This window comes from Leopardus geoffroyi, chromosome E3 (genome assembly GCF_018350155.1).
Source record: "Leopardus geoffroyi isolate Oge1 chromosome E3, O.geoffroyi_Oge1_pat1.0, whole genome shotgun sequence".
Classification (NCBI taxonomy): Eukaryota; Metazoa; Chordata; class Mammalia; order Carnivora; family Felidae; genus Leopardus; species Leopardus geoffroyi.
Genome location: NC_059340.1, coordinates 32,528,751 through 32,554,981, shown reverse-complemented (window position 1 = coordinate 32,554,981; position 26,231 = coordinate 32,528,751). Strand labels below are relative to the sequence as shown.

Genomic DNA, 26,231 nt, shown 5'->3' with positions numbered 1-26,231 from the left:
AGCAAGGAGGCCCTGGCTTGTGTGGACTCCACCTCTCCATGAGCCAGGTTTAGCAAGAATTCCGGTAAGTCGGTTGAGCCTGCATGACTGGTTACCTCGACATCCGACAGGGTTCCTCTCATCAGTCTGGCCTGCCTCCAACAAGAATCCTGCCAGCTTGATTGAGCAAGAACTCGCCTATCTCTCACGGTTCATCTTGGTAATTTTCCATCCACAGACCCCAACCCCGCTCAGCACTCAGTCCCCAATTCTCCCTGTTGAGTTGAGCCCCATCTCTCACCCCTATGGCCAAACCCCATTGCAGTGGTTCCCGCACCACTGTGATAGTCCCCCTGAATACAGCCCACCTTAGAGCTCTTGTACAAGCATCAGGAATCATTTTCCCTTTAACAGGGATTCTACTCCCCATGCTTGGTGCAGTTGCTGACTTTCAACCCTACATAGTGGACTTTAGCCACAGGAATCAGAGTGAAGGATAATGAGGGCTTTCCAGACAGGGGAAAGAGTGTCCGTTAAAATCCCTGACGAGCAGATCTGTGGTTTTAAATTTTCAGAAGCTGAGTTTATAGTTGTCTGACCTCCCAGAGCTATTATCTCCTGTGCCAGAGGTCCCCGGATTTTCAAGACCTGGCTTGGACAGGGGGAGTCTTTGGGCTTCTTTTTCTCAGCAAGTAACCCTTTACCCATAACTCAGAGTCAAAACAGAGCTCACTGTAAGAAGATAGAGTGCCTGTCCACCAAGGGAGCTAAGCAAAAGGAAGGAACTGGTTTTCCCTCTGGGAGGGAAGACACAGGGCAACGGGGCAGGGGTCAGACTCTGCTGGCTGGGGCAGCTTACCACACTGTGGAGGAGGGTCCAGGGGCACGAAGCCCCGGGCACACAGGTGGATGTAGGCGGCAGCCAGGTTGCAGGCAGGAAAGAGCTCCTGGGTGCCACAGGTGTCCTGGGAGCACAGGCTGAGAAACGGGGTGGGGTCCACCTGAAAGCCAGCCGTCAGAGTCAGGGTCCTTGCCCACTGCACCCTTGGGAGGAGCACCAAGGAGGGGCAGGGGCTGGATCAGGGCAGGGGAGTTCTTTTGCCTTCTGGTCTACCCGCTGCAGGGCTTCCCCTGGGGTCCAGACCCAGCCTCACACTCACCACACTGAAGCAGTTCCCCAGGCAGGAATGGGGGTCCTGGAAGAAGGCCCAGCAGGTGGGGCTCTGTCGGGAGCACTCCTGAGTTTTCTCCACGGCCCTACAGTCGCCACCCAGCTGGTGAGACAAACCCAAGACTCAGGCCTCCCCCCTGGACCTCTCTTCTCCCGGGCATCTAGAACAGGTGCATCAGCTTCGGGAGTGGGTGGCTACCCCCTGGGTCGGAGCAGTTGTCTGCAGAGTTTGCACACAGGGGGCCAAGCTCTGCCCACAGCCACGGAGCCCTGGTGAGGCCCAGCCGCTCACCTGCCAGGCGAGGCCGAGCTCCTCCAGGCCGTGGGCCAGGGTGCCGTCCGGCAGCATCAGCTCGTTGGCGGCCTCGTTGTCGTTAGTGCCCAGGAGCCCGGCAGACACGCCTATGGGAACAGGGGACGTGGGCAAGCCTGGCCAGGGTTCCCGGGGAGGCCGGACCCTCCACCCCTGACTCCCATGCCCCACCCTGGCTCTGACCCTTCACCAGAGGGAGAGGAGAAAGGAAAGGGAGGGAGGGAAGCTCTCGTGTGCCGAGCCACCGCAACGGCTCCTCTCGTGCCTGCTCAGGTTGGGAGCCCCCCAGGAAGCAGCAGCGGGAGGGGGTCCCGGGGAACCTGGCCCCCAGCCTCTCAAGGACAGCGAGTGCACCCCTGGCCAGTGATTGGCCGGCCTCGGCCTCGGATGCCCGGTGTGGTCGCCGCACAGCCGACCCCACGGGCCCGGAGGCTGCCAGCTGGGGCCCAGACCCACCGTGGAGCCAGAGGCCCAGAGTGACGCTGCAGAGGCCAGCTCGAATGTCACAGGTGATTGAGACGCCGTCCTCACTGGCCAGCTTGACCCTGGGCACATCCCTCCTTGTCGCGGCAGGGGGCAGATCTCGGTGTGGACAGCTCTGCCTGGGCTCGGTGGACTCGTACAGCCTGTAGGTCTGGGGCCCAGACACGGGCTGAGGGGGACAGGCAGCAGGCCCACGGGGTGGGGTGGGAAGGGCGTGGGGCCCAGGACACAGGTGTGTGGATGGGACGGCCGGCAGGAGACTGTCCTCCCCCTGGGCCCCTGCCCCTCCCACGCTCGCACGGCTCACCTTCAGGCGGGGGTAGAACACCAGGGAAGTGTGGTTCAGCTGCACTGACACGGACGTGAGCCCTGAACCGGCCCGGTTCAGCGTCAACGAGAACGTGTTGTGAGCAAAGTCCTTGGCCAGCAGCAGGCTCCCACAGCGGACACCAAGGCTCCATACCTGGCCATCGAAGGTCACCACGTGCCTGGCCCCGGCCACCACAGCATGGTCTGGGAAGAAGAGGTCACCAGACAGGTAAGGATGGCCAGTTCGGGCCGGTGTCCTCTGGGGCAGCCTACGTGCGGAGAGAGGGGTCTGTCCCCAGCTCTTCTGCCCAGCCCGGCACCCCGAAGTGAGCCAGCTATAGCCCCCTCAGCAGTAAAAAGAAACAAAGGACTGACACGTGCACGAGCCTTGTAAAGCTGGGGCCGGGAGGTGATGGCTGAGAGATGGCCGGTGGGGTCGGTTGAGGGAACAAAAATGTTCTAAAATCGACCGTGGGGACAGATGTGTATCCCTATGAATATACTCAAAGCCCCAGAATCATATGCTTTAGTAAGTGAATTGTGTGTCCATGAAGCTACCGTAAAACAGAATTGCATAAAAAAAACACGACGCCCACACGACTGTGGCCGAAGGTCCATCCAACACAAGGCAGGTACCACGGGGCCTGGCTCTGCCCTCTTCAAAGGCGGCCGACAGGGCCGTGGTGGGGGAAGACAGCCTGACCCATCCAGCCCGAACCGCCGTGGGGCAGGGGCCTGGGCCTTGTGCGGCAGGAATGGTGACCCAGGCCTGGCAGCTGCTGGCTCACCCGGCCGCACAAGGAGGGGACGAAAGCCCCGTTGTCAGCTCTCCAAGCTGAAGGTCACAGACCAGCCCAGGGTCACACACAGGTGGAGCTCAGACCCAGCGGATCCTCCCTCACCTCTGTCCTGCAGAGGAAGTACCCCTGCACCCAGGAAGGCGAGCCCCAGGCACCCCCCCCCCCACCTGTGTGGTGACAAGAACCCGCACCGATACCCCAGTCCCGCCAGGCCCCGGGTGCCACGCCTGCCCGTGGACTTCAGATCCGCCCCGTCACCAAACGGCACCCGGGCCCGTGACCCACAGGAGGGAGCCAAGCTGTCACCGCCCCTTGGCAGAAGGAGAAACCAAGTCCCAGAGAGGGGGGGAGACCGGCCGGGGCCACACGGGGGCACGAGCCGGACGCAAACCCTCCAGGGGCCCCGAGCCCTCACAACCACATCCGATGCCGGCACCGCCCACGACTGCAGGCGCTGCCTGACCCAGTCTGGACTCAATTAGCCGCCTTCCGATTCCAACTGGAGGTCTGCCTTCTGCGGCTCCAGCCCAGTGCAGTGGGAGGGAGCTGGCCTCGAGCCCCAAGCCACTTGGCCCACTTGCACCTTCGGTCCAGGCTCGGGCTTTCATACTCTGGCTAGAAGCCCGGCTCTGCAGCCCAGCTCGAGGCCAGGATGACCTCGGGAAGCGCAGGAACCTCCGGGCCCAGCAGTACCAAGCTATGGCTCCTCTCACCCCGGACCCCGCCCCCGTGTCTGCGCCTGCAGGGTCCAGCCACTGCACCCCAAGGGGCACGGGGCTGAGCGGGGAGGAGGGGGGCGCGAGACTCACACTCATGGGGGCTCTGCAGCAGGCGGTGTTTGAGCCGGTAGTACATGGCCAGCACGTTGGTCCCGTACAGCTCGTGGAAGGGCAGCACCAGCTTCTCCACCAGGTAGCCGGTCACCCGGGCCACAGCCAGGGGCTCGTCCCCTGCAGGCAACAGTGGCAGCGTCACCAGCAACGAGCAGTTCCTGGAAAGAGCACGGGGGAGGTGGGAGACCCCAGCCGGACGGATGGGCCTTTGCTTCCGGAAGGAGGTGGAGGTGGGCGGGACAGGCTCGGGAGAGACATGATGGCCTCACCGGAAGGACGTACGTGGCCTTGGGTCAGGTGGGGGCACCTCTGTGTGAACCCCAAGGGATAGATGGGCCCACCGCTGGGGTCCTGCAAGGTGCAGGGGTGGGGGGAAGAGGCAGCAAGAGCACTGGAGAAGCAGGGGATCAGAGCCCTGGGGACCTTGGGAATTGCACAGGGAAGGGCAGACCCTGAAACTGTCTCAGGATGGAAAAGAGGGGGTCAGGTTGACCTTGTGGGGCCTGAAGGAGCACAGAGGTCTCATCGCGCTGGGGCTAGACGTGGACAAGGACAACTTCACACCCTCTACTGTGTGTGCAGGACTTTTCCCTCCCCCACGGGGCCCAGGGGACCTGAGGCAGGGAGCAGCCTCAAAGGCCTCCTACCCCTGAAGTCCTTTTTACAGCACAAGAACGCAGGGGTGACCTGTTGCCAGGACCTCCCCAGACAGCCCCTTCCCCGTGCAAACAGCCCCGACTGGGGACATCATTCCTCCCACGACCTGACACCCTCCCTGGTTTGCAGCTTCCGTCTGCCAGCTTGCATTGCAACAGCACTGACAGCGGGAACGTCATGCGTTCCCAGGAGGGGAAACAAAAGCACAAAGCAGTGACTGATCCAGCACTGCCCAAGTTAGAGGTGCATTCAAGCCCAAGCATTCCGCTGGTCCGGATGCTCTGTGTGGCCGCTGGCCCTGGGAGAAAGGTGCCACTGCCACCCTAAACCCCCCCCCCCCAAAGATGGGCCCCCTCACCCCCGGCCTGTGAGGGGAAGGGACGCACACCCCGGGCCTCTGCTGCTGCTCCCAGGCTCAGTCCCTCTCTGATGATTCCCAAACTTGGATGCACGACCCAGGCCATCAGCTGCCTGCTGGACACCTCCAGCTGGGAGTCCCCACGGGGTCTCAAGCTCAACACGTCCAGAATGGCCCCCTATCCCCACTCTGGTGGACTACACTGAATAGAGGCCCCCAAAGACATCAAAGTGCCCGAGACCTAGGACTGCGGTAACTTATGTGGCCGAACACAGTGTGCAGGTGTGACAGGGTTAAGAATTATCCAGGGGAGCAGAGGACCACAACAGAACCACAAAAATGGAGGCAGGGGGCTCAGAAGCAGGAGCTACGAGGACAAAGGTCAGAAAGCAGGAGGGAGGGGTGGTGAGCCACACAGTGCAGGGGCCCCCAGCTGCTGGAGGAGGTCAAGGCCACGGGGGCTCCATGGGGGGAACCGGCAGGCTCAGCATATTCTGACTGCAGGTTAAACTGATTCCGGGCTTCAGACTTCCAGAACTTTACAAGCATAAATCCATGTTGTTCTATTTATTTTGGGGGAGAGCGTAAGCAGGGGAGGGGCACGCAGAGGGGGGCAGAGGCTCCGAGTTGACAGCAGGAAGCCCGACACGGGGCTCGGACTCACAAACCGCAAGATCGGCTGAGGCCGTGAAGTCGGACGCTCAACTGACTGAGCCACCCAGGCGCCCCAAAGCTGTGTTGTCTCAAGCCACCCAATTGGTGGGTGATGTGCTACAGCGGCAACAGGAAACGAATAAAGCCCCGATGGGCTTTCCACCGCTCATGCCCCATTGCTCCATAAACGGACTCTCCATCTTGCCAAACCAAGGCCAAAACCCTCAGCACGGTCCCACCCCGGATGCAATCTCATCCTCCAATCTACAGACCTGACCTTAACCCACATCCAGACTCTGACACGTCCCAGCCCTCCACGGCTACCACTGCTCAGCGGAGCCACCGTCCTGTCTCGCCTGGACAACCACCAAGAAACAACCACTTCTTTTCTTTTTTTTAAGTAGGCCTCACGCACAGCACGGAGCCTCACGCGGGACTTGAACTCACAACCCTGAGATCAAGAGTCGGATGCTCAACCAACTGAGTCCCCCCAGGCGCCCCTAAGTGACGACTCTTTACTGGGCTCCCCACCCGTATCCACACCACTCCCCTGCCCCCATATCTTTAGTCTCAACACCAGGACCACAGGCATCTGTCGTAAGGGGATACAGATCATGTCTTTCCTCAGCTCAAAATCTTCTGTGTGTTCCCATCTCAGAGGAGACGCCCAAGTCCTCACAAAGGCCGCAGGCTGCCTGGGTCCCTGTCACCTCTCGGGCTCTTACACCCTCTACTCCAGCCTGGCTTCCTCCATATTCCTCCAACAGGCAGGGCACATTCCCGCCCCTGGGCCTTTGCACTGACTGTGCCCTCTGCCTGGAACTCTTCCCATGATGTCCACATGGCTCACTACCCCAGCTCCTTCCAGCCCTTGTCCAAATGCTACCTTCTCCTTGAAGCAGACCGTGGCTGCACCACTTCAAATGCACCCCCAACCCACTTGTCAAGCCTTTTTATTTCCCCCCGCCTCTAGCATTTACCACCTAACACACCAAATCAGAGGCTGGGAAACCATGGGTCAGGGGTCAGATCCAGTCTGTGTCCCGTGTCTGAACAGCCTGCAAGCTAACAAGGGCTTTTAGGTTTTAAAGGACTCTTGAAACACAAAACAAAGACTAAGCGAGAGACCATCTGGCCCACAAAGCCTGAACACTTCACTCCAGGGCCCTTTAGAGGAAAGGTTTGCTGACCCCTGGTGTAGATAGCCTCGTTCTGTGTTCAGTCTAGCCCCCCGGGGTAGACTGTGGAGGGATCGGGGTCGTTCACTAGGACGCAGCACCTAGCACAGCTCCTGCTCAGAAAAAGCGTGCCTGAAACATCTATGGAAAGAAGCAGCAGCCCATCTCCTCATCTGTAAAACCAGGACCGCAAACGTGTCCCTGGGAGGGTTGTCCTGAGGGAAAAACGAGACCCGGGGTGTTTCAGCCCAGAGTCCAGCCCGGGGCAGGAAGGCAGGGACGGACAGACGCCCAGGTACCTGGCCGAGAAGCTGTACACATCCAGCAAAGGCTTGCAGAGCCTCCTCAGAGCCTGTGACAAAGTGGCTTCGGCCCAAGACAGCATCTGGCGTGTGGCCTGCAGGGAGGCGGGCGGCGAGAGCCATCAGGGTTCCCGCCACCTAGCAGGGCCGCCTCCCACCCCCTCGCCCCGCCTCACCAGCTCCACGGCGGCCCCGATGGGCCTGGGCCCCAGGGCCCGCAACCACCGCATGGCGGACTCGGCCCGCTCCTGCCACACCTCGTCCAGGGGCCGCAGCGTGACCTCCAGGTAAGCCTCCTTCAGCGTGGCCAGGGGCCCTGCAACAGGCGGCCAGTGCCCACCGTGAGGCCCCGGAGTCCCGACGGCAGGCGAGATGCCATTGCCCGCAGCCCAGACCCAGGCCTGCGGGAAATATGGCCTGTTCCAGCAAACTAGGTGATGGCACCAGGGACCCCGGACAAGAGCTGGCTTAGCGGGCCTGAGACTTCCCCTCTGAACGTCCCGTTCACAAGGTCAGCCCCTGGCAGGCACCTGGGATCCCAGATTTTGGGGAGGTGCCATCACCCCCAGAACCGGGAAGAGGGCCTCGTGCTGTGCCCCAGCTGTGCACACAAGTGGCTCGTGCTGAATATCCCTTTGCTTCTCCCAGCCCCAAAGCGGGGTAAGTGCCAGAGAAGGCTACCCATGTGACCAGCCCCCAAGGAAAACCCTGGGTACGAGGTCTCCAACGAGCTCTCCTGATGGACGATGTTAGACACATGTCAGCCCAGCTCGAAGCTGACGGAATTAAGGGTGGCCCAGGTGACCTCCCGGGGAGAAGATTCTGGAAGCTTGTGCCTCGTTGCCCCTCCCCCCCCCCCCCCCCACTGGGCCTTGGCCCCTGCACCTCTTCCTCCATCTTGCTCTGCATGCTTTCGCCGTAACATGCTGAGAACTAAGGCCTAGCGAGCCACCGAACCTGGGGGTGGCTGTGGGGATTCTGACGCAGAGACGTAAGCGGGGTGGGAGAGAAGGATGGCTGTGAGACCTAATGCTTCCCGAGGAGGGGCCAGAGGTTCCCCGCATCAACCCGGAGGGTGATCGGGGCAGCGGCTGCTCAGTAACCAGGAAGGAACCCTCAACCACACAGCCCCGCGGGTGCTTATCACAGAACCAGGAACCGGCTCTGGAAGCATAGAGCCGTGGGCCTGCTAGAAACAAAGCTGCATATTCCAAAGAAATCAGCGGGGACGGGAGACACAGGGGCAGCGGTCCCCGAAAGAAATCAGGCAGCGGGCATAAGGGCTATCAGCGTGGAGACCTACAGCACGGAGGCTGCACCCGGGGAACGTGAAGGCTGCAGGTCCCGGAGACCGAGCAGGCCGGGAGGGCTCCAGGGCCAGGCTCCCCGTCCTGCACTCACGTTCCACCTCCTTCCGCAGCTGCTCCAGCCCCGCCTGCAGCCTCTCCAGGTAGAGCACCAAGTGGTGGGTCAGCGCCTGCCGGGCCCGGCTCTGGCCCCACAGGGCGGCCACGGCCCGGCCACCTTCCCGCACGGCTCCCAGCCCCGCACGTGACAACTGCAGGAGGGGGCCCGCCACACCGTCCAGGGGTCCCGCCGGCTGCACCTGCGTGGGGAAATTGGGGCAGGATCAGGGCAAGGGTCTGGGGCATGCAGCGCTCCAGGAGATTCTCACGTCTGGTGAGTGGAGGGCAGGGTATGGGCGCCGGGGGGAGAGGGGGGGCTGTCTCCGCACGGAGCCTCCTGTTCTCCGTGTCCCTGACACCCCAGCAGTCTACCCACCAGGCGCCGGAACGTTTCCACGTAGGCGTCCAAGCCTCGCATCCTCTTCTCCAGCTGGGCTTGCACTTGGGACCCAATAGCTGCCACACTAGACTGCGGGCACAGAGGGACGGGCTGGGGGCTCCAGGGGGCTCCGCAGGACAGGGGCGCGTAGGAGGTTCTCAGGGCCTGTGACGGGGCCCCAGGATGCATCCACACGCCACGAGGCCTCCTCTGACTTCCTCGGCACTGTTGGACCCTTTCAGGGTCCAGCGGCTCTGTGTCCTTGGTCCCAGAGACAACAGCATCCCTCACACCCCCCGCCGCCCGGCCGTCTCACCTCCATGCGGCCCAGCAGGGTCCCCGGGCAGCCGTGCGCCTCCAGGCGGACACTCTGGTTGGCAGCCTGCAGGGTCAGGCGTCCCAGCGGCTGGACGGGCCGCCCACTGTCCTGGAGCAGCACCTCGGCCTCAGCCATCAGCCCGTGGGCACACGCCCGCAGCACCACGCTCTCCTGTCGGCTCCCTAGAGCCGGGAAGGGGTCTGCTGTTGATCCCCAGGACTCAGCCGGCGGCCACCCTGCTGTGCACTCCACCTCCCCACAGCCTTCTGGAGCTTTCTGTCACCCACAGGCCCTAGAGTTCCCGGTCCTCCCGAGGCCTGGTCTCTTTCTCATCCCACAGCCCATACGCACCTGGGTCCTGCCCATCTGGACCCTTCTTCCAGCCCCTCCTGACGTCATACAGGTGGCTGCAGGAAGCTCGTCGTCACCTCCGGCGGGGGGGGGGGGGGTGCCACAAAGTCCTAACGGGGTTTCCTTGACTCCTGAGCTCTCACCACCCCAATCTCAGTGCTCTCAGGGGCTGACCTGACAAACACTCTCAGCCTCTACTCACCTTCCACGTGGGCCACAGAGGCCTGGAGGCAGCCCTGGGCCCGGGACACCGACAGCCTCGCTTTCACGTTGCCATCGTTCACGGTTCCCTCCAGCTGGACCACACACCGAGAAGCCGGGGCGGAAACCCAGCCCCTGAGGCCGAGCCGCTGAGCCTCGGGGCTGAGGATCTGGGGGCGGGAAGGCACAGAGCAGCGTGCAGCCCGGTCCCGGCCCCTGGCTCTTGCCGGCCCCGGGCCCAGGGAGGGCAAAGACAGTGGCCACCCTGCCCCACACCTCCAGGGACATTGGGACCCCCACATACATCCCCCCCCACGAGGTTCCCAATCCCTACCGAGTGCAGAAAGTACCTATTCAACCCACATCTGGGACCTAACAGGCCAGGGGCACCCGCCATCCCCGAGGCTTACAAATTCCCAGTGCCAGGCCTCACCCCAGAGACGCTGCCCTAACTGACCCGGGTGGCCCTGGGCTTGGCATTTTGGACATTCCTGGGTGTTTCCACCTGCAGGCCATGTTTTCCAAAATTGCCTGAGAACCACGCAAGTGTCTCCACAAGATCAAGGAGACGTTGTGGGGAGCCTGTGGCACAAGACGAAGTCACTGACCATGTATCCCGACCCTTGGAGACACCAAGTCTTGAGGGAGGGGGATTCGGGACAGGTGAGTTTTGAATGGGCAGGGGGTGGGGGGTGGCAACGTCAGGCAAGGCCTCTGAGGCCCTCAGACCAGGAGGACAGCTGCAGGGGGGAGGCCGGTTAGGAGGAGGGGAGGCACCTCTGGCCTGGACGTGGCTGCCCTGTGTTCTAGTCGAGACCCTGCCTCCGGCAAGCCACACACCCCTGAGGGTGGTGCCTCGGTGTCAGAATCTGTAAAATGACGTAGGACGGGGGCTCTCTCAACTTAGTGGGAACAGCAATTACTCTGTGTATGTGGGTTCAGGAGGTGTGTTCCTGGCTGAGTCGTGTTCCTCAAAAAGACGGGTGCAAGGTCTCACCCCATGGATGTGCGATCATTTGGAAATCGGGTCTCCGCAGATGTGCTAAAGTAAGACGAGGTTGTACTGCATTAAGTCGGGCCCTGAACCCAATGACTGAGGTCCTGAGAAGACAGCCATGTGAAGAGACAGAGCCTGGAGTGACCCAGCCGTGAGGCAGGAATGCCAAGGATTGCCGGAAGCCGCCAGAAGCCTCCAGAAGCTGGAAGAGGCCAGGAGGGGTAGTTCCCTGGAGCTTCTGGTGGGGGCAAGGCCTTGTGGATGCCTTCATTTTAGACTTCTAGCTTCTAGAACCGTGAGAGAAACCATTTCTGTTGTGTTCGGTCACCGAGCTGGGGGTAAGCTGTCGGGCAGGCTGAGGAATCAGGGGCTCACTAATGGGCAGGTTCCAGAGAATCTGTCCCTGAGGATTCCAAGCGGGTGGGGCAGGACCCAGAATCCTGACAAGGTTTCAGAGTGCACGAGGGGGCTGGGGGGGGGGGGGGCGGGAAATCTGTAGACCGTACTTGGGGCTTCTGACCCAGATGGCCTCCTGCCGAGCTCCACCCTGCCACTGTCGCTGTCACTGGCTGGTGAGGGCCCCTCCGGTGCTGCCGGGGTGAGTACCCGACCTCCTCAATCTGTCCCCCCTCTGCACGGGGGCCTCCGTGTTGGCATGAGAACCACACAAGGCTGGAAAAGGCCTCCACCCACCCCATGAACCCCCAAATGGGGCGAGTGGCTCACTCCCTGACCTCCAGCTGTGAGAGGCAGGCCGTGGAGCACCGGGATTACAGACACGGGAGCAGCCAGGGGCCTGGCTGGGGAGCAGGGAAACAAGGAGTCAGCTCGGACAACCTCAGAAAGCAAAGCTCTCCGGAACCAGCCGCACGGCTGTGTGTGGGCACAGAGGTCGAGCGAGCTCCAGAAGCAGAAATGCCTTCCTCGTCCGGCTCCGGATGCCGGAAGGAGACACCCATCTCACGAGCGCCTACTGGGCGCGGGCACTGTGCACCCCACTCGGCAGAGGGGGTGGGATTTGCTCCCAGTGGGCAGAGGAGGCAACGAGGTCAGAAGAAGGAAGGTCACGGAGTCGAGTTCGCTCGGCCAGGGAGACGCAGAGTCGGGCAGCTGGCAGCAGGGACTGAGCACCTACTGTGTGCCTGTGCTAAGTGGGCAGAGGGAGGGGGTGCCCGCAACCCGACCAACTACCCTGGGACGTGTGTCTGCTCCCCGCTTACAGAGGAGGAGACGGGGCTCAGAGAGGTCCCCTCCCGAGACCGCTCAGCCTGTGGGGGCACAGCGGGCATCGGCCACACCTCCGCTCCTTCCTCCCTTCCCGTGTCGCTGGCCGAAGGAGGGCAAGGACGCTGGGCCAACGTAACAATCGCTGGTACTTAGCGACTGCTTCCTTCCAGGTGCTGCTCTAAGTGATCTACACGTATTAACGTTTCCAGTCCTTGCAGCGTTAGCCCCATGGGAGGCAGGGTAGGCGCAATTATTACTCTCTACTTTACAGGGGGGAGACTGAGGCACAGACGGGGAGCAAGTTGTGAGGAAAGGGCTAGGCTGGGATTCAAACCCAGGCAGTCCAGCCACTGCCTCTGAGTTATAGCGAGGGCCAGATGCCGGGGCAAGGGAGGAGTCGCTTTGTCCCAGGGTTCGGGACAGGCTGGAGAGTCCCACCCCCCAGCGAAGCTCTGGTCCCCACCTGGGTGTCAGCCTGCAGTTCCGATAACGGCCACCAGGTGGCAGGGCCGTCGGGGCGGTGGTGGCCTCGCCAGCCAGAGAGGGATAAAGAGCACCCTCCCCCCGCCACCCCGGGGCCAGCCAGCCCTGACCTGGCCACCCACCTCCAGCTCCCCGGAGAAGTCTGGCGTCCGAGGCCTGCTGTGGTTGCGCAGGGTCAGGCTGAGGTGTAGGCCATGGTCTGGGTCCGGGGCAAGGCCCAGCTGACAGCGGGATTGAAGCAGAAGCTCACCGTGGCCCAGGGTGTGCTCCCCAGAGACCGAGAGCGCCTGGGACGAGAGGGTGGGCGTTAGCGGTCGGGGGGCACAAGGGCAGCAGTCTCCTCTCCCCACCAAGCCCTGGTCCAGATGACCAGGGCTGTTGCAGGAGCCTATTGGGTCTCCCTTCCTCCAGTTCAGCGCCAGCCCCCAGTCCCTCCTCCACTTGACAGCCAGACCTCCCTATAAAAATGCAAATCAGTCACTCCCCCCCTTGCTCACAACTCTCTGCCTTCCCACTGTCCTGAGAAGAAAAGCTGGTCTCCTGGGCCTGACCCATGGGTCAGCATTATCTTCTTAACCTCACCTCCTTGCTAAGAGCTGCCCCATGTTCCTCAAATAACCCTAAGCATATCTGGCCACAGGGCCTTTGCACTAGCTGTTCCCTGTACAGAGTTTGCTTGTCAATGAGGCCGCTCTGCAATCCCGTGTCCTCTCTCCCTGCTTCCTTCCTTCAGAGCGTTCATCATGCCTGAGTACTTATCATGCCTCTTGTTTAACTTTTTCCACCCAGGGGCATGTGACCTCCAGCGGGTAGGGCATCCGGTCTGCCCCTTTCACCCTCCTTGTCCCTGCACCTAGAACAGGTCTTTGAGTAAGTGAACCCCACAATGCTCTCTGAACGAATGGATGAGTGGGGTTGGGAAACTGGCTCAGGGGCCAAATTTGGCCTGCCCGGCGAGTCACCGGCACATTTCGGAAACCTCTTTTTCAGATTACCAGCACGTCCCCACCCCTACTCTGCCCTGAGGAGAGGCTGTTCCCAGAATCCCTGTCACCCCTCAGGCAGGAGGTCTGTGTCACTGGACAACTGAGCCGACCTAGTTCCTGCTCCCCCTGACTTCATCTAAACCCCCTTTTCTTGGTCTTGGGCCCAGCAGTGGGGAGACGTGGGCCCCACTCTGCAGCCCAGAGTGTACCCCACCAGGCCCGCATCCCCAGACACCGGCAGAGAATGAGCTCTTTTGTTTACACGTATTTATGACAGCAAAGTTAAGTAACTGTAACAGAGACCATATGGCTTGAAAAGCTAAAATGTTGCTATTTGGCCAGTTATGAAAAAGCCTGACCCTGGGATGGATGGATGGATGGATGGATGGATGGATGGATGGATGGACAGGAGGGTAGGTGAGGAGATGGGTGTGAGGGAGGGTGGATGGACAGATTGACGGACAGGAGGGTAGGTGGATGGGTGAGTGGGTGGATGGATGGATGCACAGACGGACGGACAGGAGGGTAGGTAGGTGGGTGGGTGGGTGGACGGACGGACGGACAGGAGGGTAGGTGAGTAGGGGGGTGGGTGGGTGGATGGATGGACGGACAGACGGATGGACAGGAGGGTAGGTGGGTGAGTGAGGAGACGGATGGACAGACAGGAGGGTAGGTGGGTGGGTAGGTGGGTGGGTGGATGGATGGACGGATGGACAGGAGGGTTGGTGAATGGGTGGGTGGAGGGATGGAGGGATGGACAGGAGGGTTGGTGAGTAGGTGGGTGGGTGGGTGGATGGAGGGATGGACAGAAGGGTAGGTGAGTAGGTGGGCGGGTAGACGGCTGGGTGGTTGGGTAGGTGGCTGAGTGGGTAGGTGGATGGGTGGACGGATGGACGACAGACGGACAGCAGGGTGGGTGAAGAGGTGGGTGGCTGCATGGGGAGGGTGGGTAGGTGGATGGGAGGAAGGACCAATCAACCAGCTAACAAACTCAGGCTGAATTTTGGGAGAAAGGGGTCCCAGCACCCTACCTCTAACAACGATGAGACTAAGCATAGCTTTCATTTACGTGTAAACCCTCTTCCTGTGTCACGTCTTAAACCTCACAATCACCCTACACACCGGAACCTAGTACTTCTTCTGTTCCCCGGGTGAATCACCGAACATTCAAAGTATGGACCCTGCCTGTGGTCAACCCGCCGACAAATGGCACAGCGGTGACCCTGGCACCCAGCGCCCTCACACACACCCCTGCACTCTGCAGATGTTGTCGTCTCTCCTCACCCTCCCTCCATGGGTCCCTGGGACCCTTCCCTGGGACGGACTCACCCTGGGCAGGTCACAGAGCCCCAGGTGCAGGGAATGGTGTAGCCAGTGGCTGTAGTCGGTCTCCACTTCTCCCCGGAAGCTCTGGGTGGCGCAGGAGGCAGTGAAGACGTGCTCTAGCACGACGCCCGCATGGATCTGGTCTGGCTGGGACGGCCAGTGCCTCTGGAATGACAGGGCCTGGTGAGGCAGGGGCTCATCCCAGTAGAGGAGGGAAAGGCCCCGGCCGGCTGCAGATGGAAGACCCTGACAAGAGGGGAGCAGGTGGGGGCGCCTGGGTGGCGCAGTCGGTTAAGCGTCCGACTTCAGCCAGGTCACGATCTCGCGGTCCGGGAGTTCGAGCCCCGCGTCGGGCTCTGGGCTGATGGCTCAGAGCCTGGAGCCTGTTTCCGATTCTGTGTCTCCCTCTCTCGCTGCCCCTCCCCCGTTCATGCTCTGTCTCTCTCTGTCCCAAAAATAAATAAACGTTGAAAAAAAAAATTTAAAAAAAAAAAAAAAAGGGGAGCAGGTGCCCTGAGTCCCGCTATGATGGCCCCGGTCAGCCACAGCAGCCATGTATACTCTGGGCAGGAGGGCTGCTGGAGGCACCAAGGGAGCTGGGCCTAGGGGTGCCAGAACGTGGGTGCGAGACCCCAGAAGGAGCACGGTGGGCTTCCAGGGCCGGGTGTCCCCATTTCTCCACGGCCCGGTGTCTGCCCCGAGGGCTCACCTCATGCTGGGTGCCTTGCTTTCCTCACCTCCCAGAGCTGTCACTATACCCCAGTCAGGGAAGGACTACTGCACCCACTTTCCAGCTGGGAACACCAAGGCTCACTGTGGAGACATGGGTACTCATGGTCCCACAGCACAGCGGGCCCTGGCACCCAGGACCACATGGCTTCAGAGCTGGGCACTTTCTATAGCAGATGGGGCCGCCCTGTGGGTACCTGCCTGGGACCCGGCTTTCTAGGCCTCACCTCATAGGTCAGGTTCTGCTGCACCCGGCGTCGGTCCCAGGACAGGTCGAGCTGCTCGCTGAACACGGCCGTGGTCTGTGTCAAGGCCCCACAGGCCCTGAGGGCGCCCAGGCCCCAGGTGGCCCGGAACTGACAAGAGGATGGAATATGTGACTCAGGGCCAGCACAGGGGCCCAGAGTCAGGGAAAGGCCCGCGCTCGACGTGGCAGTCCCACCAAGGCCTACCTGCCCCGGGGAGGCGGCCAGGCAGCCGTCCCAGATGGTATCGTACCCCGAGGACCTGTCAGCCCAGGTGAGGTGCAAGGTCACGGGCTGCCCTCTGTCCAAGGCCAGCTGCACCTGCATCGGATGGAGGCCGGTGAGGGGGGTGGGGAGGGGAAGAGGATGTTCTGTGTGTGTGCTGCAGGGGCGGGGGGCGGGGAGAGGGAGGGTGGCCCCCTGCCCACCACTCTAGGGGAAGAAGCAGGGAACTGGAGACAAAGTCCTGCCCCCGCCCATCCCTCCCCGGCTGCAAGAGCTCAGGGCCACGCCCAGACAAGGAAGCTGCAAGTATTTCGATGGAAGACACCTCACTGCCAACACCCAGACTTGCCCTTTCCGGAAGGAAATCGGAGCCCCCCCGACTCAGGGCCTCTGGGGCTGCTCTGGACTCAGTGTGTGTCCCCCTCCCCTAATCTTCCCACTGAAGCCCTCGTCCCCCTGTGATGGCAGGAGGAAGCGGGGCTGACGGGAGGTCGTGAGGCGGGCCTCATGGTGGAACCAGTGCTCCCGGAACCACAGACCCCAGAGAGCTCTCTCCCTGGCACGTGAGGACACGGAAGGCTGCAAGCCAGCAAGAGAGGTCTCGCCGGGACCTGACCAAGCTGGCCCCTTGATCGTGGACTTCTAGCCTCTGGAAGTGGGAGACGTAAATTTTTGTTTTAAGCGACAGACACTATCTAGCCTGCAGTGTTTTGTTATGGCAGCGGAGGCCGCCCAAGGCAGGGGTCCTCAGCTGCTATCTCCCGGCACCTGTCCTGTCACTTACTCTGTTCCAGCCTAATTGCCTCTGGCCCTTTCCGAAGCACCCCAGCCTGTTCCCACCTCAGGACCTTTGCACTTGCTGTCCCCCCTCTATACCCAAAATGCTATTCCTCCAGCTTGTCACAAGGTGGCTCCCTCTCACTTGTGAGTCCTCAGCTGACAAACCACTTCCTCCAGGAGGCCCTCACTGACCACCCCATCTAATTAGTCTCTATCTCAGCCTCCTCTCTGCTTTCTTCAGAGTGCTTGTCACAACTCTTAATTTTTCCTCATTCATTTGTTTGAATTTTAGACAGGGTCTTCGGCCTGGAACATGCTGTCTACTGTCTACACACACTGGTCTACTGTTTTCCACTTCACAGCTGAAACAACTGAGGCTCAGAGAGGGTCCATGAGCTGCCCAAGGCCACCCAGCTGGTTGAGGAGTCGAGCTGCCCTGCCCATATCCCCCTGCAGTTTCTGACTAAACAAGCAAGCATATAAATGATGAGTCACACACGCTTGTAAGCTCTTTAAATGCAGCACTGTAGGTCTCACACACTACTTGGCACGTAGTAGGTGTTTAATAAAGTACTGACAAAGGAATGAATGACCAAAGGACCTCTCAGGGTCCCAAATTTCAGGAACCTGTGATTCTGGAGGAGTCCTTCACACCGGTAGACAGGCAGAACCTTCTCCCCCTGCCCACCCCCTCCGCAGCTCAGCCATGCAACTCGCCAACCCCCAAGACCACATGACAGGCACCTCGGATGCTCCCCACTCACCTGCCAGCTCTCCTTGCCACCCCTGCTCTCAGCAAGGCCGCTGGCCTCCATGCACGACCAGGAGAGGTTGAAGGGCTGAGCCAGGGCCAGGCGGGCGGCCAGCTTGTCCCTCCCCAACTGCAGAGAGGAGGAGACCACCACCTGGGGAGGGGGACAGGCTGAGCCCGAGGCCTCGCCCACAAGGGCATCCCCCTCCCCACCCTGTACAACCTTCTCCAAGGTCAAAGGGCATGAGAGCAGCTGGCTCTGAGCACAAAACTCCCAGGACTGCGGCGGGGGGGGCCTTGGAGAGATCCAGCCCATTTTGCAGAGGACAAAGTTGAGGCCCGGGGAGGAGCAGGCAGGGACAGTGAGGACAGAGATGGGGCAGAGAATGGTACACATGGTGACGAAGACACGGGCCAGGGGCATCAAGGAGTTAGAATTGTAGCCCTGCCTTCCACTAGCTCCGTGACTCCGGACAAGTCACTATACCTCCTTGAGGTTCGTTGTCACCATCGGAACGTGGGGCTGCCGTGCCCGGCACATGATAAGCCTTCCCTGTGCATTCACCACGGGTTTCCCTGTTGTCGCTCAGGTGTGGCTGGAACCCAGGTTCCACTCCCCACCCCACGCCTTTCCCACGGTCTCTTGGGGCCTGGAAGCAGCTGGGTTGGCCCGAGTAAGGCTCCTCGGGCAGGCCTGGGCCCCGAGGGTCCTGCTCAGCCTACACGCCTGGTAGGGTTCCCGGGGTCTCCTTCCAACCCAGACACCCACCTGGTCCTTGCCATCCCAGCCCACGGCCAGGTGGTCCCGGCGTCCACGTCGTGAATGCTCGGAGGACAGGCTGAGACTGCAGTGTCGCGGCAGGGAGAGGGGCAGCTGGTGCGTGAGCTCCACTGGGTGGGGGCACAGGGAGGGGCGGAGAGGGCCCAGGGGGATCTCAGCAGACACAGCGACCACCTCGGGCAAGGTGGCCACTTGGGGGCCACGTGCTCAGGTCATCCACACAAGGTTCAGAAGCTACACCTTCCCTGGGTCACCCACCACTCAACGCACCCGCCCCCGCCCCCCCCCCGTCCCTGTGAGAGCCCCAAATCTCCCCTCCCCGCTTTGCAGGGAGACTCAGCACCTCCTGCATCAAGAGGTGGAGCCCTCGAACCTGGGCCTTGAGACTTATTAGTAGGAGTTGGGGAAGGGGATGCTGCCACATCCCAGCCCAGGCTTCGAGAGGCCTCAGCTCCCACTCGCTCCCTGGGAACCTGCCCAGGCACCACAAGAGGGAACCCAGGCACATAGGCAGCACCTGGGTCTCCCAGCCGAGGCGGTCCTAGATCTGCCGGGAGCCAGCCCCCCGAGAGAGTTGGAGAGCCCAGCCCAGGTCAGCAGCAGCCTGTGCCCAACCTGATGCTTTCTGGTAGAAACCAGTGAGTTTGGGGACGGTTGTCACTCACCAAAGGCTGCCTGGGCCACCCGCCACCCAACATTCTTCTCACCCAGGGGTGAACTGTGCCCCTTTTGAATGCCCCGCACCCACCCACCCGGCCCACGGTCAGCTGGCCTCTACTCGCATTCTGTTCTAGGGTGAGACATGGAGGCATCTCCATAGCTGAGGCCTCACACCGGGCAGTCTCCCTGCCCTAGACTTTCTTCCTTCACCCCCTAGGCTAAGTCTAGCTGCCCGGACCTCTTGCGACACTTGACCCCATCTTGTGAGGCCACCGGTTGGCCCTGTCTTCTCAGACCCATGAGCAAGAGTCACCTGAGACTCCACGGGAGACAGTGGCCCTCTGAACTCTCTGGAAGGGTGCCACCTGTTCCTACACAGGCTCCTGGGAGCTGTGCCCGGAGACGGTGCCACTAGCTGCTTCTCAAGGAGCCATCAGGTCATTAGTCTAGAGAATGCCGACCACGTTCATGGGCCCCGCACTCAGAGCCCTAACCCTCCTTCTTCCCACACTCTGACCCCCTGACTCCCATGCTCTGTACCCACAGAGCAGGGTCCTCAGGCTGCCCAGCCCAACCATGCACCCCCTGCGCGCACGCACGCACACACACACACGCTACCTCAGCTTATTGAGGATCTATGCATTTCTTCTGCCTTGCAGGGCACACGTGTGGCAACTGTGACCCTGGGGAGATTCCATCAGACCACCCAGCAGGCGGTGGCCCCGGGACCGGGGTCTGCATTGTGTCGCCCACTTGGCAGGCCTGCAGGTCGGGCTCTGCTCTGTGTAAACTGACAGCCTATGTGACCTCACAGTCCCTTCCAGGGGGCTGTTTGCTGGAGGACCTCGGGGGACGCAGGTGCCGTCACTGGGGCTTCTGTGGGACAGCACTCACTTCCCCTGCCAACTCTCAGCCTCAGCGCTGAAGCCCCTGGGAATGCTCAGGGCTGCCCCACCTTCCACACATCCTGTCTTATCATACTCAGGGGAACCGTAACTCCGGGCTCGGGGCTGGGACCCTGCATGGCTGGGGTCCCTGGGGCCGCCCACCTGTCTGCACCCCTCACTCCCCCTTCAGTGCACTCGGGCCACTCTGGCCTCGCTGCTGTTGCTCTAGCACTCCAGTCTTATTCCCACCTCAGGGCCTTTGCACATGCTTTTCCTTTTCCTCTCGATGCCCCTCCTCAGATCTTCACCACAGCCAGCTCCTTCTCATCATTCAGGGCTCAGCTTGGACATTACCTCGTCACACAGGCCTTCCTAGGCTGCCCCACCCACAGGAACCCCACACCCCCTAATGAAACCCTTCTCGCTCTCACACTCTGATAGGCTTTTCCTCACATTCGCATCCCTGCACACTGCCTCTCTCCCTGCGGGCAAGGACCTGGGCCATCTTATTTCCAGACGGATCCCCCAGTGCCTGGAACAGCATCTGGGTTAAGCAAGCATTCGAAGATGGTTTGTGGAGCGAGAGAACCGGCCACCCCCGTCAGCGGCCTCTCAGACACTCACCCTGGAGGCTGAGGTTCCCTGGGGGTCTGGGGAAGGACCCAGAGAGGCTCCCGTGGAGGGTCACCACCTGGTCATCCCACAGAAGTGTCTGGTGCAGGGTGCGGGTCCCACGGGCTCTTTCGTACGAGGTCTGCAGGACCAGCTCCCCAGGAAGGGTGCTGAACTGGAAGAGAAAGACAGCACCGGGTCACTGGACAACCTGGTCCACGTTGCTGCTTGGGGTAGAAAAGAAGCACTTTCGGAAGAAGAAAGACAAGGAACATTCATGGGGCATGAACAGTTTACGGGGCTGCCAGAGACATCAGGACGCGAGAAAGCCAAAGGCTCCCGGAGGGATGGGCAGACAACGCGGTGGAGGGGTGGAGCACGACACAAGACGCCGCATGGCCCCGTAAAAAGGACACCACCTCTCAGCTCCCCTTCCAAGCTGTGTGGCCCAGGATCAGTCCCCTAACTTCTCTGAGCTTCAGTTTCCCCGTCTATGAGACGGGATGAGAGTCCCAAGGCCAACCTCTGCCAGCCCGGGGCTGACCTGCGGGCACTGCCACGTGGGAGCTGCTGTGGTTTGCAGCAAGGGTTCCTCAAACACTCAGTGGGCAGGCATCAGGTTCCAGACCCAGTGCTGAGCATCGGGGGAGGAAGTTAACTGCCCCACCCTGATGCAAGAGCCCCGTTACTCCCTGCCCTGCGGAGGACAGCAGCTTCCTCCCTGCTGTCTCTGCTGCCCCCTGTAGGTCCCTCCCCACGCAGCAGCCGGAAGGATCTGAAATCATCGCTTGGACCACATCCTCAAAGGCTTCCAATTTCACAGAGAACTAAATCCAAACTCCTCCCTGAGGCTTGCCAGGAGCCTACACGACCGGACCCCTACGACCTCCTACCGCATCCATACTCCCCCACTCTGCTCCAGCCCGGTGGCCACTCCTCAAACATCCCAACTCATTCCTGCCTCCAGGACCTTTGTATGTGCTCTTCCCTCTGCCTGGAAGGCCTTTCCACCAGATTTTCAGACGGCCAACACTTGCTTGTCATCTGGGGCTAGCTCAAATGTCAGCTTCTTTGTGAGGGTTTCCTGGCCCCCTAAAGAGCTCCCCCGCTATCACCCCATTTTTCTTTTCTCTATAGTATGGATCACCATCTGGAGTATTTTCTTACTTATTTATGCAATTTCGGGGGGGTCAATCGCCCCACCAGATGGACACTGGATGAGAGGAAGGATCCACCAATCCTATTCCAGGCGATGTCCTCCGCTTCTAGGACCTGCCTGTCCTGGACCCTAGTAGGGGCTCAATAAATAACGTGCAAGGGAAGGAGACAGGGAGGAAGGGACAGACACAGAGGCCAGCTGCCGATCCATTGCAGTGAGTCTCGCCTACTTCACAGCCCGTGACACTTCCTCTTTTCTGGAAGGGCCGCCCCAAGAGCCCCCCCAGCCGGCCCCGGCTGCCCTCCACGCACCTGGGGGAAGGTCTGTGCCAGCCTGATGATGTTGGTGACACTGGCCTTCGCGGTCACCACCCTGGCGCCCACGTGGAAATGATGCTCTTCTCCCGCCACGAAAATCGCGCTCTCGGCCTCATGCTCGGAGTACTGTAGCTGGGTCAGAGAAGCAGGGGAGAGATTTCCTCATTAGTTTCCTTTATTTTTAGAAATTTTTTAATATTTATTTTTGAGAGACAGACCATGCGTGGGAAAGGGGCAGAGAGAGAGGGAGACCCAGAAGCCAAAGCAGGCTCCGGGCTCAGAGCTGTCCGCACAGAGCCTAACGCAGGACTTGAACCCACCAACTGTGAGAACATGACCTGAGCCAAAGTTGGGCGCCTAACCACTGAGCCACCCAGGTGCCCGCCCCATTGGTTTCTGATGGAACGTTCAGGTGGATCCCGGCTCCAGGCTGTAGGGTTGGGCCCAAGACACCTGCAGCTTCCTGGGCTGGACGAAGTCTGAGGAGATGAGGGTCCTGAGCCCCGGCCGAGGCTACCAGGTGTGCCCACGACAACCACCTCTTCAAGCCCTTAGTGCTGTAACACGCACTTGAAGGCAGCTACTATCCCGGGGCCATCAGGCAAAAATTGTGGTTGCATTAGTGTTGTGGACAGCAGGGGGCAGTCTAGCGCAGGGAACTGGGCACAGGCAGGGACAGCAGATGCCCATTCTGGCTCCACGGCTGTCACATGGGGTGGATGACCCCTGGCTAGTTCCTTAACCACTCGAGTCTCTGCTTTCTAACCGGAGATAATAACCGGGATGATGAAACTTTTTATTAACGTGCTGCAAAAGCGTATGAAATAATGTGCCATCTTCCAGACTGGCTACAGCACAGAATCACTTAGGGCATTAGCCACAGATAGAGATTCTGGGTTCCTACCCGCCGCTTGTAAAAACAGAACCTCTGGGAGCAGGGTGGAAAGACTGGTATTTTAAAATGTATTTTCTTTGAGAGAGACACAGAGAGAGAGCAAGAGAGAGAAAGCCTGCATGCAAGCAGGGGTGGAGGGCAGACAGAGAGAGAGAATCCTAAGCAGGCTCCACCTTCAGTGCAGAGCCCGATGTGGGGCCTGATGCCATGACCCCAGGATCAAGACCTGAGCTGAAATGAAGAGTTGGATGCTCAAATGACTGAGCTACCCAGGTGCCCCCAAACTGGTATTTTTGAAGAGCTCTGCAGATTAGCAGTACCCTGTCAAAACATTCAACCCAGATCTCATCTTGAACAAAGAATCTGATAAATCCCGATGGAGGAGTTTTGCAAAATAACTGCCTGGAAACTTCACAACTGTCAGTGCAGGGCTTTTCCTGCCTAGGGGGAAGTGTATCAACCTCTGCAACTTACTTTGAAATGTGTCAAAAACTCAGCTGGATGGGGAGCTATCTGATAAAGCAAGAGGAGTGAACCAGGAGTAAGGAAATCTAGGCACTGGGTATGTGGATGTTCACTACAAAATTGCTTTCATTTTCCAGTGTCTGAAAAGGTTAATAGTAAAAATATTGGCGGGGGAACAGGTACTGGGCAGGAGAAAAATTTCTAGATCAGGGGTCCGCTTTGGGCCAAATTTGGCTCACCACTTGATTGTGTAAATAAAGTTTTATTGTAACACAGCCACACCCACTTATTTACATATTGTCCATGGCTGCTTTTCTGTTACAGTGACAGCACTGAGCATTGCAACAGAGACCATATTGGGTTTAAAGGCGAAAATATTTACTATCTGGCTCCTAAGGTCTGCAGACCTCTGTTCCAGATTAAGAAATCAAAAAGAACAACTAAGCACCCCTGGTGATCCTGCAGAAGGTCCTAGATTGAAAAGAAACTAAAAACAAACAAATTTTTTAAAAACCCAGCTTGAAAGAACATTATTGGAGTAACTAGGAAATTTTATTACGGACTACATATTAAATCATAATATTACTACATCATGTTAAATTTCCTGAGTTTTGTACTTACACTGTGTTATACAAGAAAATAGACTTTTAATAGGAAACACTCACTGAAGTACTTAGAAGTAAAGAGGTATGATGTGTCCAGAAACATGTCTGTATCATCTCTTAATGGCACAGAAGAAAATGTATGCGTGTGTGTGAATATACAAATATCTATAACACCTAAGTATAAACAGAAAGTTTTGGCAGGATATTAACAACTGGGGAATGTTCACTGTCCCACAGTAACTTTTCTATAGATTGGAAAGTATACAAAACAAAGACTGGGGTCGGGGGAACAAGAGGTTCCCTGATGGGTCGTACAGCTGCAACGAAGCTTGGGGAGCACTGACATCGTGTGAGCGCACCAGGACGGGGCCCGGCACACGGTAGGGGCTCTGCAAACAGAGGCGGCCGAGCCCCGGGCGGGGAGGGCACTTAACAAAACCGGGTGGCTGGCAGGATGGCGAAGTGACCAGTTGGCAAATGTAACAACCGGTCACTCATTCCATCAGTCAACATCTTTCCCCGAGCACCTACTGTGTGCTGGGCCCTGGGCCGGGTATGCCCTCCAGAAGCTTCTGATTTGGGAAAGAGTTGCAGACAGGAAACAGGTAATGGTAACAGTAATGGAGGGAGGGGGGCACGCCAGCCTGGGCCTGCTGTCTACCCCCAGGACCCCCAAATGCCACGCGCAGGCCAGATGCGTGACCAGGGGCTGTCCTGGGGGTCCCGGGTGAAAAGGGGATTCATGGACAAGGGCGGGAAGAGACACAGAAAGCCTGGGCCACGGGAACAAGACAGGGCACCCGGGTGGCACTGCTGCCTCAACCCGAGTGGCACTGTGCCACTCAACCCAGCTGCCGGGAGCCTGCCAGGCCGGTGAGGTGGTCCCGGTGCCAGGCCCCCGGCAGGCGGACCTCCCCCGCTCCCCAGGGTCTTGTGGGCTCAGCGGGGGGCTGCAGGCCCGGCCCAGGAATGTGAGCCTGGGGGTGTCTGGGAAAGCTGGAGCCAGGGGTTTCCGAGGGCAGCCCACAGGGGCCTGCTGTGGGCCTGCGGACACATGTGGACAGGTTACAGTCCCCGGCAGGGCCCCCTCCCACCTCGGCAGGGCATCTGGAAGCAGTCAGGGCTCAGGGGCGACTGGGCACAGTTACCTTGGCTGAGGCTGTGCGGGGGCAGCGGCCCAGAAGGCCAGGGAGGTGGTGCCGTCCGGAGAGCTGCAGCTCTTTGCTGGAAGGAAGGACAGAGTATGCCTGAGGCCGGGCACGAGGGCGCCCATGGCTGGTCAGGGACCAGGCCAACCTCCCCGGCAGAGGGCAGGAGATCCAGGAACCTGGCCGGGGGCCGGTGGGGGGCGTTCACACGTCCCAGGCCCAAGGGCCGCGTGGTGCGGGGTCAGGTGACACGCGTTTCGATCCCCGCCCGGCCTGTGTCGGGTGCTGGCCGGGGAAAGTTCCTCAATTACCCTCTGTGAGCCTCAGTTTCCCCCTCAGCATAACGAGCTATAGCGGTGCCAGGCTGAGTGTCTTCGGCGGGCCTATCAATAGGCCCTCTCGGGTTTGTCCAGTGGAAGCCTCGGCAGGGTCTAGATGGCAGCATTTCAAACATGGGCTCGCTCTTGGCAGCCGAGTGCACACGGCACGCTTTCCCCTGGCCCCTCCAGGCCAAGGTGCTCGTGGCGGCCCAGTGCTGTGAGCTCCAGGGTGCTGCCCCTTCGGTGGCTCGGCCACACCGTGGTGTCACTCGTGGCTGTGGGCTGACGTGTGCATGGAGCAGCATCTATGGCCTCTGCCCGCTAGAAGCCAGTAGATCCCCAGCTACAACAACCAGAAATTTCCCCAGACGTGGCCCCATGACCCTGGGCAGGCACAGTCACCTTTCGGCGACCTGGTACGGGGGCTGGAGCCTGGTGGCCCCCCGACTTCATACATGCGTGAGGCCACCGGGCACCGGGCCAGCCACCCGGCAGGTCCCCAGACTGAAGAGCTCTAACAATGACTAATTTGAATTTGAGGCCTAGGATGCATTTAGTTTGTGGGACCAGGAACTCCTCATCTGTGTCCTGCCCCCCAAAGGCCAAGGCTACTTTACGAGCTGTGTGGCCTTAGGCAGGTTGCTATGCTTCTCTGAGCCTTTCTTTCCACATCTGTGCAGTGGGGCTGTGGGGAGGGTTCAAGGAGGCGCTGGGGGTTAGAGGTCAGCACGCGGTAGGGGCCCAGCTGATCTCTCCCCCTCACCCATCCCTCTCTTCTCGGTGGGGGAGGGGGGCGGGCAGAGTGGCCAGGAGCCCCTCACCTGAGCACCTGGCTCTGGCCACGCACATCAAGGACCAGGCTGGCTTGAGAATCACAGGTCAGCTGCAGGGAAGAGTGCATCTGTCCCTCTGCCCAGAGCTTCTGGAACACGAGCTGAGG

At 60.1% G+C, this 26,231-nt stretch overlaps 1 protein-coding gene across 1 annotated transcript in view; it reads right to left on the bottom strand.

Moving 5' to 3' along the window:
* The window catches only part of LOC123589086, a gene marked incomplete at its 5' end in the record, with an annotated part of 131,390 nt that overhangs the window by 11,903 nt on the left and 93,256 nt on the right, over positions 1-26,231 (bottom strand). The window contains 22 exons of the mRNA XM_045460727.1: positions 839-980; positions 1,140-1,253; positions 1,443-1,552; positions 1,920-2,097; positions 2,254-2,459; positions 3,865-4,046; positions 7,035-7,132; positions 7,214-7,353; positions 8,439-8,643; positions 8,820-8,912; positions 9,139-9,323; positions 9,695-9,863; positions 12,523-12,687; positions 14,716-14,877; positions 15,669-15,797; positions 15,894-16,007; positions 17,456-17,596; positions 18,212-18,333; positions 20,395-20,557; positions 21,853-21,990; positions 24,972-25,047; positions 26,113-26,225. Of these exons, the coding sequence (XP_045316683.1) occupies positions 839-980; positions 1,140-1,253; positions 1,443-1,552; positions 1,920-2,097; positions 2,254-2,459; positions 3,865-4,046; positions 7,035-7,132; positions 7,214-7,353; positions 8,439-8,643; positions 8,820-8,912; positions 9,139-9,323; positions 9,695-9,863; positions 12,523-12,687; positions 14,716-14,877; positions 15,669-15,797; positions 15,894-16,007; positions 17,456-17,596; positions 18,212-18,333; positions 20,395-20,557; positions 21,853-21,990; positions 24,972-25,047; positions 26,113-26,225 (3,145 nt within the window). The remainder of the gene's footprint in view (positions 1-838; positions 981-1,139; positions 1,254-1,442; positions 1,553-1,919; positions 2,098-2,253; positions 2,460-3,864; positions 4,047-7,034; positions 7,133-7,213; positions 7,354-8,438; positions 8,644-8,819; positions 8,913-9,138; positions 9,324-9,694; positions 9,864-12,522; positions 12,688-14,715; positions 14,878-15,668; positions 15,798-15,893; positions 16,008-17,455; positions 17,597-18,211; positions 18,334-20,394; positions 20,558-21,852; positions 21,991-24,971; positions 25,048-26,112; positions 26,226-26,231) is intronic.